Here is a 15,530-nt window from a genome sequence, read left to right as displayed (position 1 = left end):
GAGCTTGGGTAGGAAATACCTCTGTTGTTATGTGGAAAAGAAACAAACTGCAGCTTCAAAAAATGCCTGTTTCCAAAAGTATGTATCACTCCAAGGGAATTTGGGCAGGCCTCATTGGGCCTGCATCTTCCCATGTCGAGCCCCAGTAGCTGCAGCTGGATGGCAGGTGCTGTGGGGAGTAAGGGTTGCGACGGTGCTGTGGGTTTGAGTTCCTTAAACAAAGAAAAATCCTTTCTGGAGCCTTTTAGAGACAGTCTCAAGCACTTCCAGCAAGCAGAGTGGAAGAGCCAAAGCCGCTGTCCCTGCTGTCCCACAGGCAGCATCCTGCTGCTGACATTTCCAACGCATGTGGCGGCCACATGTGCCAGGTGGGACCATGACTCCCAGCAGTGGGTCCCTGCTGGCCTGCAAAGTCTCAAATAGTCTCATTAGCAAGAAATAGGTGCCAGAAATGCAGAAACACTTGACTATCTGGAGGCCATTCACCCTGTCAATCTGAGTCAGGGAAGGGGAGCAGGAAGGGGGATAGCTGCTGACAAAGCCATGGCTCATTTTCACAAGAACTTTCCTGGGATATGTTGTCTGACGCTTTCATGTCTGTTTGTCAATCACAGCATTGGGTGGCCAAGTGCATCTGCTGCTGGACACAACTGTGGCACTCTGCTTAGTCCAGACACTCTGCTATAGTCCCACATGAGCTGATAGGGTGGGAAGAGAAGAAGGAAAAAAGCCATTCACCTGCAGCTGGCACTGGCAGTTTGGAAAACTGGATTTGGGTTTCTTTCCGAGGAAGTGATGGCAAGGAGGTCAGCAAATGGCTGCTGGGCATCTGGCTGCTTGCCCCAGACAGGGCTTGGGGTAGCAGGGCAAGAAAGGCAGCAGCAGTAAAGCTGCAAATACTTGTTCCCTAGCAGTACTAGCCCTTTCCTACTGAGGCTGCTAAGGTGCAGAGCTGAGGTTTGTCAGTGTGTTTCTGAGCAGGTAGGAAGACAGCAGCCAGTGAGAAAAACTTAAAGTATTAGAAAATGGCCTTGAAAATGAGCCCTGAAGTCCTAAGACTTCCAACCTCTCTCTCCAAAACAAATCCCAGGTGCTGTTGCCAGTTTTTCTGCCTTTGCCCTAAAAGACCTTCTGAGGTTGCAGCTCTCCCATGGCTCCAGCACACAGGTGGCAGCAGTGCAGTGGAGGCAGCTTCGCCCACGTGGTTTTGGCCTGGAGGGAGAGCAAAGGGCCCACAAATGCCAGTTAGCACAGGGAGCCGTGAAGCATTTTTTTTTCTCCTCTAAAGTGAAATCTTGCCCTAAGCCAGGGCACTGCCTGCTGCACTGTGAGCAACCCTCCCGCCTGCTGTTTTTTCTGCAGTTTGAGTCATCGCGTTGCTAAATCTCAAACACTGTGGCAAGCCTCTGGCACAAGGAGGTCCTGCAGGGCAAACAAGCAGCCCTGCATTGGCACAGCAGCTTCACACAGACTTGCCTGAAAAAAAGAAAAGAAAGGTCATCTCCATTTTTTTATTAGTATTTTTATTATTACTATTTTATCGGAGGCAGTAGTGGGGATATGGAAGGGGATGAGGTGAGGTGGTGGATGAGGCAATAAATAGCTCCTAGGAGCTGAGAACATCCTCTGAACCTGGCTCAACAGGTGGTAGTTCCAACCCCAGTAGGTGCTTCCTGAGCCTCAAGGCAGGCACTGCCCTGCAGTCTGAATCCCAGGAAAAACAGTAGGCTTGGACAAAGGTGCTCACCTGCATCTCCTATCTCAAACCACCACCATAGGCTTTTAGCCTTCAAATCTGTTGACCAAGGAAAAGCAAATATCCAGGTCTGGGCACAGCAGGGAAAAGTAATTTTTAGCCCCTGCAGACAGGAGAAATCACTGGGAATGGCAGATCCAGCCTGGCACAGAGGAGCAGCTGGCAGCAAGCTGGTAGCATTGGGATGGCAGCACCTCTGCACATCAGCTCCATGAGAACATCGCCAATCATGTCCATCTGACAGGAGGGTTACACAGAGCCCCAGACAGCAGCCTGCAGAGGCCAGTGAGGAGCACAGCCTCCATTAACCTAATTGTCCCTATGTCCCTGTCTCTCCCTCTCTCTCTCTCTCCCTCCCTCTCTCTCCCTCTCTCTCCCTCTCTCTCTCTCCCCCTCTCTCTCCCTCCCTCTCTCTCCCTCTCCCTCTCTCTCCTCTCTCTCTCCCCCCTCTCTCTCCCCCCTCACTCTCCCCCTCACTCTCCCCTCCCTCTCCTCCCTCCCACACCTCTCTCTCTCCTCCTCTCTCCTCACACTCTCCTCCCTCCTCTCCCCCTCTCTCTCCTCTCTCTCTCTCCCTCTTCCCCTCTCCCACTCCCACTCCCTCCCTCCCACTCCCTCATGCCTCTCTCTCCCTCCCCTCTCTCCTTCCCTCCCCTCTCCTCTCTCCCCTCTCTCTCTCCCCCTCATCCTCCCCTCCCGTCTCTCTCTCTCTCCTCTCCCTCACTCACCCTCCTCACTCTCCTCCCCTCTCTCCCTCTCTCCCCTCCTCTCTCATCCCTCCCTCTCTCTCTCTCCCTCCTCTTCTCCTCCTCCTCTCCCACACCTCCCCACTCACTCTCCCTCTGCCTCTCTCTCCCTCCTCTTCTCTCCCCCCTCTCTCTCCCCTCTCCTCCCTCTACCTCATCTCCTCCCTCCCCCTCTATCCCTCCCTCCCACTCCTCACCTCTCCCTCCCTCTCCCTCTCCCTTCCTCTCATCTCTCTCTTCTCTCCTCCTTCCCTCCTCTCCCCCTCTCCCCTCTCCCTCTCTCCTCTCCCTCAATCCCTCTCTCCCCCTCCCCCACCCTCCCTCCTCTCTCTCCCTCTCCTCTCTCTCTCCCCCATCTCTCTCCCTCCTCACACCTCCCCCCTCATCCCATCCCTCTCTCTCCTCCCTCCCTCTCTCTCTCTCCCTCCCTCTCTCTTCTCTCTCTCTCCCTCCTCTCCTCCCCCCCCTCTCCCTCCCCTCCCTCTCATCTCTCCTCTCTCTCTCCCCCTCTCCCCCTCTCCTCTCCCCTCCCTCCTCTCCCCTCCTCGAGCCCTCTCTTCTTCCCTCCTCTCATCCCTCCCTCCCTCTCTCACCCCTCCCTCCTCTCTCTCCCTCTCTCTCTCTCCCTCTCTCTCCCCCCTCTCTCATCTCTCCCTCTCTCTCCCTCTCTCTCCCTCTCTCTCACTCCCTCCCTCTCCCTCTCTCTCTCCCACCCTCCTCCCTCCCTCCCTCTCCCTCCTCTCTCCTACTCTCCCTCTCTCTCTCTCTCTCTCTCATCCCCCTCTCTCTCCTTCCTCTCTCTCCCTCTCCTCTCTCCCTCTCCTCTCTCCCCCTTCTCTCTCCCCCTCTCCCTCCCTCCTCTCTCTCCCTCCCCTCTCTCCCCTCTCTCCTCCCCCCTCTCTCCCCCTCCCCCCCTCTCTCTCTCTCCCTCCCCTCTCCCCCTCTCTCCCCCACTCCCTCCCCCTCCCCTCTCGCTCTCCCCCTCTCCCTCCCCCTCCCTCTCTTCCTTCTCTCCCTCTCTCTCATCTCCCCTTCTCTCTCTCCCCTCTCACTCCCCCTCTCCCCTCCCCCTCTCCCCCCTCTCCCACCCCCCTCTCCCTCCTCTTTCTCCCCCTCTCCCTCCCCTCTCCCTCTCTCCCTCCTCTCCCCCTCTCCTCCCCCTCTCCCCCTCGCTCTCCCCTCTCCCTCTCCCCCTCGCTCTCCCCCTCTCCCTCCCCCTCTCCCTCTCTCCCTCCTCTTCTCTCCCCCTTCTCTCTCCCCCTCCTCTCCTCCCTCTCTCTCTCCCTCCCCTCTCATCCCCCTCCTCACCTCCCTCTCTCCCTCACTCTCTCCCTCCCCCTCTCCCCCTCTCTCCCTCCCTCTCTCCCCTCTCTCCCCCATCCTCTCCCCCTCCCCCTCCCCCTCCCCTCTCTCCCTCTCCCCTCCCCCCCTCTCTCCCCCTCCCCCCCCCTCTCTCCCTCCCCTCTCCCCCTCGCTCTCCCCCTCTCCCTCCCCCTCTCCCTCTCGCTCTCCCCCTCTCCCTCCCCTCTCCCCCTCCCTCCCCTCAATCCTCTCTCCTTCTCATCCCTCTCTCTCTCTCCCCTTCTCTCTCCCCCTCCCCCTCTCCTCCCCTCTCCCTCCCCCTCTCCCCCTCTCCCTCCCCCTCTCCCTCCTCTTTCTCCCCCTCTCCCTCCCCTCTCCTCCCCCTCTCCCCTCTCCCTCGCTCTCCCCTCTCCTCCCCTCTCCCCTTGCTCTCCCCTCTCCCTCTCCCCCTCGCTCTCCCCCCTCCCTCCCCCTCTCTCTCTCTCTCCCTCCTCTCTCTCTCTCCCACTCTCTCTCCCTCTCTCTCCCTTCTCTCTCTCTCTCCTTCTCTCTCTCTACCTCTCTCTCCCCTCCTCTCTCCCTCCTCTCTCTCTCTCTCTCCCTCTCCCTCTCTCTCTCTCCCTCTCTCTCCCCCCTCTCTCTCTCACTCTCTCTCCCTCTCTCTCCCCTTCTCTCTCTCTCTCTTCTCTCTCTCTACCTCTCTCTCCACCCCTCCCTCCCTCCCTCCCTCTCTCTCTCCCTCTCCCTCTCTCCTCTCTCTCCCCCCTCTCTCTCCCTCCCTCTCTCTCTCTCCCACTCTCTCTCCTCTCTCTCCCTCTCTCTCCCCTTCTCTCTCTCTCTCCTTCTCTCTCTCTACCTCTCTCTCCCCTCCCTCTCTCCTTCTCTCCCTCTCTCTCTCTCCCCTTCTCTCTCTCTCCCCCTCCCCTCTCCCTCCACCTCTCCCCCCCTCTCCCTCCCCCTCCCCCCTCTCCCTCCCCTTTCTCCCCCTCTCCCTCCCCCCTCTCCCTCCCCCTCTCCCTCCCCCTCTCCCCCTCGCTATCCCCCTCTCCCTCCCCCTCTCCCTCTCCCCTCCCCCTCGCTCTCCCCCTCTCCTCCCCCCTCCCTCTCTCCTTCTCTCCCTCTCTCTCTCTCCCTTCTCTCTCTCCCCCTCCCCCTCTCCCTCCCCTCCCTCTCTCCTTCTCTCCCTCTCTCTCTCTCCCCTCTCTCCCTCTCCCCTCCCCCTCTCCCTCCCCCCTCCCTCTCCCCTCTCCCTCCCCCTCTTTCCCCCTCTCCCTCCCCTCTCCCTCCCCTTTCTCCCCCTCTCCCTCGCTCTCCCCCTCTCCCTCGCTCTCCCCTCTCCCTCCCCTCTCCCCCTCGCTCTCCCCTCTCCCTCTCCCACCTCGCTCTCCCCCTCTCCCTCTCGCTCTCTCCCCTCCCCCTCTCCCTCCCCCTCCCCCTCCTCTCCCCCTCTCCCCCTCTCCCCTCCCCTTTCCCCCTCTCCTCTCCCCTCGCTCTCCCCCTCTCCCTCTCCCTCTCCCCCTCCCCCTCCCCCTCCCTCCCCCTCTCCCCCTCCCCCTCCCCCTCTCGACCGAGGGATGCCCTCTCCCTTTTCCCCATTGGCCAAGGTACTCAGAAGTTACAGCCTTCCCGGCCCGCCTACACCAAACTCCTGCCTCCTGTTCTCATCTGAGCTCACCAAATCCTTTGTCCCCCTTGCTGAAGAATGTGGGGGGAATTCCCTTATTTCCCTCCTTTGTAAAGGCCCCCCACCTCTTGGCAGATGCTCTTTTTGTCCACTCACTCATGGCTCCACTCAGTCTCTCCCCTCCCTTTGTCCTGCTCTTCAGCCAGACTGTGGGAAAAATCCCCTTATTGGTGAATACACAAACTTGAGCATTCCGCTCACAAGCAGTTAGGACTGATGAGGATTTGATGCTATTTACTTTTTTGACTTTTTGTCAGTTTTGAAAACCTCCCTATTCTTTAGTTCTATGGAGATGGCACAAACACAATGCTTGGATTTATTTTCACAGACAGACCATTTGGTTTTGTGGACCACAGGTCTACCAAGCTACCCATTCTTTCTGGTCCTTCACACTCCTTCAGAACATGTAGCTTTGCAAATTCAGCCTCCCCTTTGTTTAGAAAATCCATTCCTTCAACTTATTAATTTAAAAAGCCACAAACTAGTTCAGAAATCAAAACCTAAAACAAACCCAAACATTCAGGTAGAACATTATGGAGGCCCTCTCTGAGCAAGTGCTTTAACATACAACCTCTCGCGATTGTGTTTGACGCTAAGGAAAGGTAAGTTTCTTATGTTATGTAATGTATGCACTTTCTTATGTAAGCTATGTGCGTGTCAGAGCTGAAGTTTGCAACAGTGAAATGTTACAATCAATCAATCAGAGCTGCCTGAAGGTGTGCATGTGAAAACAAAAGTTTTCAAAGAAAGACGATTGTTCTGAAGATTTCTTTAAGCACACAAATTACATCATCTAAGCTATCTTTGCATCACATGACTGGTAAAGGAGAGGTAGCATTAGCGGCACCAAAACCTCCTTGGGTTTCTTCCTGTCAGCAGAAAAATCCCATCTAGTACTCCTAGGTAGGATTTGTTGCATAGATACTGTGAAGGAGAGCCAGGCAGCAGGTGGCAAAGCTATTACAGTGAAGCTAATCCAAGGAGCAATTTGTTCTAAAAGAGCTAATATTACTGTCTCTAATTTTGAGTGCCAAACGGTTTGGTCAGCTGATATTAGTAGATGTAGTTTTCCCGTGGCTTACATTGGTGTATAGTATAAACAAAGTCTGGATGAACACTGGAAAAAGGAATATTGTACCACTTGGAGACAAGAGATCTGGAGTTGAAGCTATAAAAATACAAAAGCATTAGTGCAATACATTAGGAAATATTTACTCCTTAATCAAATGATAGAAAAAATATAGAGCATTCTAACAATTAAAAAAAAAGTTGTCAACTTGACGTAGATCTCGTTGAGGTTTAAATCAGTGTTACACTTTTTTTTTCTCTCCAAGTTTGTACCCCTGAGTCAAACATTGAATAAACATTGTACAGTAGGTACAGAAACTAGTGTCTAGTTAAAAAGCAACAGATATGAATGGCCATTGCTTAAGAAGTGCTATACAGTGACAATACTCATCCACATGAGAGAAAAAAGTAGCTCTTTAAATGTTCTTAATTTCCGACTAGGTGAAAGAACTCAAGATTTTCCAACCATGCTGTTTCTATGTGTTAAGGCTGAGATTTGTGATAAATTAAACCTGTTTGTAAACCTGTTTGGGCTACATCTTTTGAGTATGCACAGTTGAGAACAACTACAGCAAAGCAAAGCAATCTTTCTAAGTTATATGAGACCATATTAATCTTGGAACACTATGTGAAGATAGGCAGAGTTCTTTGACTATGATTATCAGGAGATCTAAACTCAATACCCCTTACATCCAATATATTTTACTAGAATAATAATGAAATGGCTATAACTTTGGCCTTTTAGTCTCTCTTAAAATGGAACATTAACACTAACTTAAACATGGTAACATTCAGCTCACTTGAACCTCTGCTGACTGTGTCCAAGAATAATTTGTGCCTTTTGCACTTTTCTTCCTCCTTTCTTTACCACATCAGGAATAAGAGCTTATTTAGAAGGCAGGTTCAGGTGTGATGAGGACCCACTGTTAATCATTTGGTTTGTTATGAAAAAAAGTGTGTAAAGGACCATCCTGTGTTATTGGGTTTGGGAGAGTCTTCATCATCCCTTGGGGGGATCAAAAACTGTCGGGAATTAATGGAGCACGGGCTACCAAAAGGTGCATTTTCATTGTTGCTTTCAACTGATCCAGGTGAGTCTGGAGTGTCCATGTTCCAGGCATTAGTGTTTGCTTGAGGTCTGTAACCTGCAATTTCATCTGATTCTTTCTCTGGAGCTGAGCGAGACTCTCTTTTCAGAGCACTGATAGGCAGCTGCATTTGTGGCTTGTAGCCTGCTGTAGTCACAAAGTCTATTTCTGGCTCCTCCTCTGCTTCAATTTGAGGCGGATACATTGACTGGATGTCAATGTAAACCACCTGAGATGACCCCACAGGTTCATCCATAGGGGGATTTGAGATCTCCTCTTCAACAATAGAGGGGCAATAGGACACAACTACATGGTTTTCATTTTCTGAGTCAGAGTCATCTTCGGGCACGGTGTCTGCGGCTGGGGACATCATCTCTGTGTATTCTATCTTGGGAGCAGCAGACTGTGTTTCCACCACTTCAACACTATTGGGGGTGCAGGGGTTCATTTCCAGTGTTTTAAGTGTCTTATTCCCCTGAAATGAGAAAAAGGAGACTAAGACTAAGCAAAGAGATCAGGAAATCCTGAAAGCAACAGCCTGCCTGAATTAATGCAGTATGTTGGCTTGCGGCTTTGCCCTCATTCCATTACTACTAATACAATACAAAAAAGTGATTTAATTCTCAATCTCACAAATATTCACACATTCCTGTTAACATAAAAGTGTTCCAGTTAATTGAAAGAGACTCCAGCTTTTGCAGGAAGTGCTTCAGATCTGCTTCCCCAAATCTCTGCTTTGCATAAGTCACTTCAGAAAATTACTTAAATGTTACCCTTAGGTCAAGCTATTAAGTGCACCAGAAAGTTGGGAACATGGGCACACATTTCTCCCCACTTTCTGTGAGGAAGATGATAACTATATCAGGAACTTATCCTGTCTACTGAGATGTGCTATTAGTGTGAGACAACAGAACTGCAGCAGTGCTTTCCTTATTCAAGCAACCACATTAACAACACGATAGCTCCAGATACCATCTGACAAAAGTAACTCAGCAACTTGGGCTGTTCTCCCCTGCCACAGTTAATTTACAAGTGGAGCAGAAGACTCAAAGTTTGCAAAAGACTCTTCTACTCACAAAAGCTTTTAGAAGTTTAAAATACCAAGTTTAAAAGGAGGCTTACTTTGCAGATGTTCTTCTGAAACTGCAGTGCTTTGCTGTTCTCAGGATTTGGGATCTCAGGATAAAATGTTTCTTTAATCCTTTAAAGAAGAAAGAAGGAACTTTTAAAAGTTACCAGGCCTAGAAATAGATTAACAATACAATAAAGGAACTGGGACATTTCCCCTTAATTCAGAATACTCAAGACATCTGGCATAAAGTTTTACTGTGTTACATTTCCACATTTCACCGAGTACTTAATGGAAAAAACAGTAAACTTTTTATTTTTAACTTGGGAACTTGAAATGTCATGTTTATGAGATGTTGAAAATCAAATGTCTACCTGGCTCTTTGTGGACAGGTCACAAAATACAAAATATCACCAGCCTATTTACATTGGGCACTATTTATAGACAGTGCTCCCTGGGAGACAGGCTCCTGCAACCTTTTTTTTTTTTTTTTTTTTTTTTTTTTGCATTCCTAACCAGCTCCAAGTTCTTTTCAGCTTCTCTTCAACTCAGCTCCCTCCTCACATTCTACAATCTGTTTTTTCCACCTGCTCTTAAGCAAAGGCCTGTAAACCCCACTGACATCTTTGGGTATTTGGAGAAAACAAAGTAACACAAATCACAGAAAACTCTAGCCCTGAAGCAAACGCATCCGGGAGAAGATCAGAACCGAAGGCAGGCATTTACCATTTCCTCTTTCCATAGCAAAAGATGCTGGCCGCTACTCCAAGCAGAACAACCACTACCACTGGGATGAGGATTGCAATGATTAATCCCACAGCTGGAGGGGAGAAAATCAAAAAACAGTAAAGACATACCCCAAGTTACCAGCAAGGTTTATAGCTTTTGCATCATTCCCACAGACCAAAGACCATTTAATCTAACATGAAACTCATTTAGCAGTGACCCATACCATATATTTCCCCTTCAATAGGAGGGGGAAAATTCTATCAGTAAGGGGATTATTTCAAGGATAACTGCAGTGAGCGGAATGCTCAAGTTTGTGTATTCACCAATAAGGGGATTCCCCCACAGTCTGGCTGAAGAGCAGGACAAAGGGAGGGGAGAGACTGAGCGGATCCATGAGTGAGTGGGACAAAAGAGCATCTGCCAAGAGGTGGAGATCTTTACAAATAGTGGAATTCCCCTACATTCTTCAGCAAGGGGGACAAAGGAGTCGGTGACCTCAGGTGAGAACAGATGGCAGGAGGCAGGAGTTTGGTGTAGGCGGGCCGGGAAGGCTGTAACTTCTGAGTCCCTTGGCCAATGGGGAAAAGGAGAGGGTGTCCCTCGGTCGGGAAATTAGGATAAAAGGGGGGCTGTGTCCTCCAGCAATTGGAGAGACCCCACAGGGCTATGCCTGGTGGACTCTCCCTTTATTCAAATAAAGTTTTAGGACTCCTCTGTCTCCTTTTTGGACATTCAGTTCTTGACGGTGAGATTTTCCTCACAATTGGGGGCTTGTCTGGGATTCTTCCACCTTCTGGGAACGGCAGATGGTGATCGGGGTCAATGGTGCGCCTCACCAAAGCTTTTGGTGATCGACTCCCTTCGACAGCAGCCTGCATCAAATGACTGATTGGGTTCCCGAGACTGTCTGGAGACAGATGAGAAGCGGATCAGGGGGATCCGCAGGTAGGACTGGGAGGGGGTCCTCAAGTAGTCCGACGGAAAGGACCATTGAAATCTCACTGATGAGTACTGTGGGACAGTGGGGAGCAAAAGGGGTGATGACCTCGACATGGATGCCCAGGGAGGGCAGCAAAGGGAAGCCAAAAGAAGATGTTGGGGAAAAAGGAATGACGACCTCGACTTATCCCCATATAGGCCCTTGGGGAGACTGTTGACGGTTTGGGATAACCTGCACATTCCCCCAGAAATAACCAAGGAATTAATGATAAAATATTGCTGTTTTGTTTGGCCAGAATATAAGTTACCAGGGGGATTTAGGTGGCCCCCTGTAGGGTCGGACCATGATCCTAGTCTTTGTCAGGTTTGTGCCTGTATCTCAGTGATACCAAGACGGGTCTCATCGAGAAAGCATGTGCGTCAATATGGTTAAGGGCAACATCTAGAGGAATCTGTGTAACAAAAGAGAGAGGAGAAAAAGGGAAGCAGGAATCTGAAGAAGGGGAAAAGAAAACAGATAAGGAGGCGTGGGATGTCCTCCAGTACCTTCCCCCACTTTAGCATCAAAGTCCATCAGGAACCACAGCTCCTGTCCCCTCTGCACCTCCTGCTTCTAGCGACAGTGAAGAAGGGGAGGAATGGGACATTTTTTCCCTTGCGAATCAAGAAAAGGAAGCCAGTAGTACAAGGTACTAAAAGCCCCCAAAGCCAAATGCCTCTGTACCAGGTTCCACTGCAAGGCCAGGATGGGGAGGGGGCATGGTTTGGATTTGTGGTTGTGCTTGTGCCCCTGATCACACAAGATATAAGGTGATTAAAGAACTTATTTATATGATCCTATAGGGGTGGGGGAAAATATAGATGAATATCTCGGAAATGCAGATTACACTTGGAAGTTTTGGGATTTTCTTTTAGGAATCCTTTTTGGATCCCAGGGAAAGAGGATAATCTTGCAAAAGCTTGTCAATTATGGGAGGACAAGCACACGCACTCAGGCCAAAATGCAGTTTAGTCTGCCCTCAGGAGAGAGGAAGGACATTGGAGGAGGGAATGCCCACAGAGGCCAGTAGATCCTCAGGAAAAGGAAATTCACTGATTGAATTTTACATGGATTGTTAGGGGTGTCGAGGGCTTCCATTATAGCAGGGACCCACTATGCGGGAGCCCTTGATAACACGTAGGGCGGTTCCGGACCGAGAGGAAGTGTGTTTCTGGATAGACACAGGGGCCTCTCGATCCACTTCTTTGAACTTTATGCCAAAAGGAGGGCAATTGTCAAAAGGCTCCTTGGGGTAAGGGATAAGGGGTAAGTGGAAAAGACAAGCAAGTGTGTCTTATCCAGCCCTATTAGTGGATGTGGATAATAAGTTTGAGATGCATGATTTTCTTTTGGTCCCAAATTGTGATTGCAATCTGCTGAGGGGTTGGAGTTGATGGCTAGATTGGGAATGTCAATTGATATTGTGGGGGATGAGAAAGAAGTTAGCACTACTGTAACTTTGTGCAAAGTGTCTGATAAAGCTAGGCTGAAGTGAACTCAGAAGTGTGGGCAGTTCCAGGAAAATATGGAAAATTAGACATGGAATCTCTTCAAATTGCTTTAAAGCAATCAGGCCAGGTAGTCTCTAAAAGCAGTATCCTATTTCAGAGGAGGGAGGGAAAATGATAAAACAACAATTGACATGGACAGTCCTCCCGCAAGGATACACCAAGGCACCGGTTCTATTTGGACAAGCCTTGCAGAAAATACTGAAGGAATTTATCCCACCCCCAGGAGCCAGGTTATTGCAGCACATGGATTACTTGCCCCTATCAGGGGAACAAGAGAGGGTGGTGAAGGAAAGTGCTGTGAAGTTACTCAATTTCTTGGCCCAAAAAGGGCTTAGGGTGTCTGGAAAATATATATATATATTTGGGGAACATTTTGGCTGGAGGTCTAACCCAAAACAGCCCCAATGTTGTGGTATGGACACGAGAAGGAGAACAGAGCTTTAGAAAATTAAATAAATTGACCAAGTCTTTAGCTTTAGCTCTTCCAGACCCAGAGAAAGAATTTGAATTATATGTGGATGTCAAACAAGGCTGCAGCAAGGGAATTTTAGTGCAAAAGCACAGAGGCATGCCAAGACCAGTAGCTTATTTTTCTAAAATGTTAGACCCAGTGGCTAAGGGGTGGCCTTATTGTCTGCAGAATTGTGCAGCTACGGCCCTACTGGTAACTGAGGCCCAAAAACTGACCACAGGGGGATCCCTTGTTGTCAAGGTCTCATACCTGGTCGGGGCGTTGCTACCTGAAGGGGCTTCTGAATGGATGACAAGAATTAAAATTAGGAAGCGGGGGAGGGCTTAACTCAGCTTCTTGCCTGACTGGCCCCAAGGGAGAAGCATCGAGGGTAGTGGATCTCTGGACTCAGGCTAAGGAAGATTTGAGAGGCGTTCTTTGGCCAGATGGGGACAATGTGTTTATGGATGGATCTTCAAAACTAAAGGGGAAATGGGCCACAGGATATGCTATCATTAAGGGAAGGGAGCTGCTGGAGGGAGGAAAGCTGCCGTCTACCTGGTCAGCCCAAACCGCAGGATTGTATTCTCTAATAAGAGCCTGTGAATTATACCAAGGCAAGGTAATGAATATCTTTACAGATTCTAAATATGCATATGGGGTGGTACATATGTTTGGAAAGCTGTAGGAAGAAAGAGGTTTATTAACTTGCCGAGGAAAGACATTGGTACATAAGGATCTAATTACCTGCCTGCTGGAGGTGGTGAACCTCCCCAAAAAGGTCTCAATAATTCATATCAGGGGACATCAGACAGGACACTCGGAGCAGGAGGTAGGCAATCGATTGGCTGATGAGGAAGCTCAAAAAGCAGCATTCCTACCAGAAGTATCTAAGATCCTCCCTCTTCTCCCGGTAGTCCAGCCATTACCAGAAAAGATGTCTTTTCCACCAGAAGAATTAGAGATAATTAAAAATAGTGGAGCAAAAAAAAAGACACAACTGGTTTACAAAGGAGGGCAAACAATGGATGCCCAAAGCCCTAGCCCTACAAATGCTGAAAGAGCTTCACGAAGGAAGCCATTGGGGCTCTAGAGGGCTGGCGGAAGTCTTCCTTAAAACCTACGCTGCCCTTGGTCTTTTTGTTCTGGCAAAATGGGCTATTGAGGGCTGTCTGATTTGTGCTAAGGCCAACGGCCAGAGCCGCAAGAGAAGTTGCAAGGGGAGGACGATCCTGGGCTGTACGTCCATTCCAGTGATGCCAAGTAGACTTCACTGAGATGCCCCATGTAGGGAGGCTTAAGTATCTTCTGGTAATAGTATGTCAGTTGACGGGATGGCCCGAGGCATTTCTAACTGCCTCAGCAACAACTGGATCTGTAATTAAGGTGTTCTTAGAACAAATAATTCCAAGATATGGGTTGGTAGAGGCAATAGATTCAGACAGAGGCACTCCTTTTGCAGGAAAGATCCTTCAAGGTGTCATGACTGCCCTGGGGATTCAATGGGACTTGCATACCCCTTGGCATCCTCAGAGTTCTGGTAGAGTGGAAAGGATGAATGGGAACATTAAAAAGCATCTTTTGAAATTGATGTTAGAAACTAAGATACCGTGGACACGACTTCTCCCCTTAGCTTTAGCAAGAATAAGAGCAAAACCAAAGGGAGACATTCAACTGTTCCGCTTTGAAATAATGTTTGGGATTCCCTATCCTGCTAACACCCAACCTGGCAGGGAGGTGGAGATAAGTGATATATATTTAAAGCAATATGTGGCCAGAATACTTTCTCTTGTGAAGTCTCTCCGACAGGAAGCTCAGCGTGCACAGACCCTCCCCTTGGATTTTGCAGTCCATGATATCCAAGCAGGGGATTGGGTCTTGGTCAAAGAATGGAAAGAAGCACCACTGCTAGCAAAGTGGCGTGGACCTTATCAGGTATTACTAACCACAGAAACATCAATCAAGACAGCTGAGCACGGATGGACTCATCATACCAGAGTTAAGATTTCCAAGACTCCAGAAGTCTGGACTTCTCAGTTGAAGGAAGAGGATGGAAAGCCCCAGCTAACTCTCCATAGAGCTGTACCGCTGGCTGGGAGTGGGTCTGGAAAATAAATGCTGGGTTGCTGGGTCTGTGGAAGTCCAGGAGGATATGAAGACTACCCATGGGTACTAGACCTATCGAACGCAGGTGGTTAGTTAATAACCTATGCAGAGTCCACTATGCTTCTAGAGGTGGAATGCTCAAGTTTGTGTATTCACCAATAAGGGGATTCCCCCACAGTCTGGCTGAACAGCAGGACAAAGGGAGGGGGGAGACTGAGCGGATCCATGAGTGAGTGGGACAAAAGAGCATCTGCCAAGAGGTGGGGGCCTTTACAAAGGAGGGAAAAAAGGGAATTCCCCCACATTCTTCAGCAAGGGGGACAAAGGAGTTGGTGAGCTCAGGTGAGAACAGATGGCGGGAGGCAGGAGTTTGGTGTAGGCAGGCCAGGAAGGCTGTAACTTCTGAGTACCTTGGCCAATGGGGAAAAGGAGAGGGTGTCCCTCGGTCGGGAAATTAGGATAAAAGGGGGAGGCTGTGTCCTCCAGCAATTGGAGAGATCCCGCAGGGCTATGCCTGGTGGACTCTCCCTTTATTCGAATAAAGTTTTAGGACTCCTCTGTCTCCTTTTTGGACATTCAGTTCCTGACAGCGAGATTTTCCGCACAGCAAAAAAATCAACAGATATTTCTCTCCATTTGCTTAACTGAGAAGAGGCTTGTGTGCAATACAATAAGGATTGCCATGCAAGGTCTGTTCTCAGGAAGCACTAGAATCACACTTTCAGCTTACTTAAGCAGGTCACATCTCTGGTAATGGCTCTGCACTGCCTTTTATCTATTTTACAATGTTTCTAATGCCCAGGGTTTAACATCAGTGGGAACTTGTTGGAGTAAGTGCCTCAGGTTTGATTTTTCATATATTTTCATTGCACCCTGATGTTTATTCTTCCTTCCACATGAAATACTTTTAAAGTTTTTTCTCATCCCCCAAAGCCGATCTCTTTCTGTAACTGTCTTTCTGGGTTTGCTTCTGCTATGGGATTGATAAAGCTGAAATCAAAGCAGACAGAACTAATTGAAATAAAAAAGTAATCTGTAAAC

General features: G+C 49.4%; 1 protein-coding gene across 1 annotated transcript in view; it reads right to left on the bottom strand.

The window, feature by feature from the left end:
* Positions 1-6,750: 6,750 nt before the first annotated feature.
* The window catches only part of LOC104577433 (leukemia inhibitory factor receptor), a 36,552-nt gene continuing 27,772 nt past the window's right edge, over positions 6,751-15,530 (bottom strand). Inside the window, 4 exon segments of the mRNA XM_088538628.1 lie at positions 6,751-7,509; positions 7,511-8,119; positions 8,767-8,845; positions 9,440-9,533. Of these exon segments, the coding sequence (XP_088394754.1) occupies positions 7,483-7,509; positions 7,511-8,119; positions 8,767-8,845; positions 9,440-9,533 (809 nt within the window). The 3' untranslated portion in view covers positions 6,751-7,482.

The sequence above is a fragment of the Tinamus guttatus genome, unplaced genomic scaffold (genome assembly GCF_059628265.1).
Source record: "Tinamus guttatus ecotype Peru unplaced genomic scaffold, ASM5962826v1 Tinamus_guttatus_pri_ptg001120l, whole genome shotgun sequence".
In the NCBI taxonomy this organism is placed as follows: domain Eukaryota; kingdom Metazoa; phylum Chordata; class Aves; order Tinamiformes; family Tinamidae; genus Tinamus; species Tinamus guttatus.
Note: the sequence above shows the minus strand (reverse complement) of the source record. Positions and strands in the feature narration are given on the sequence as shown.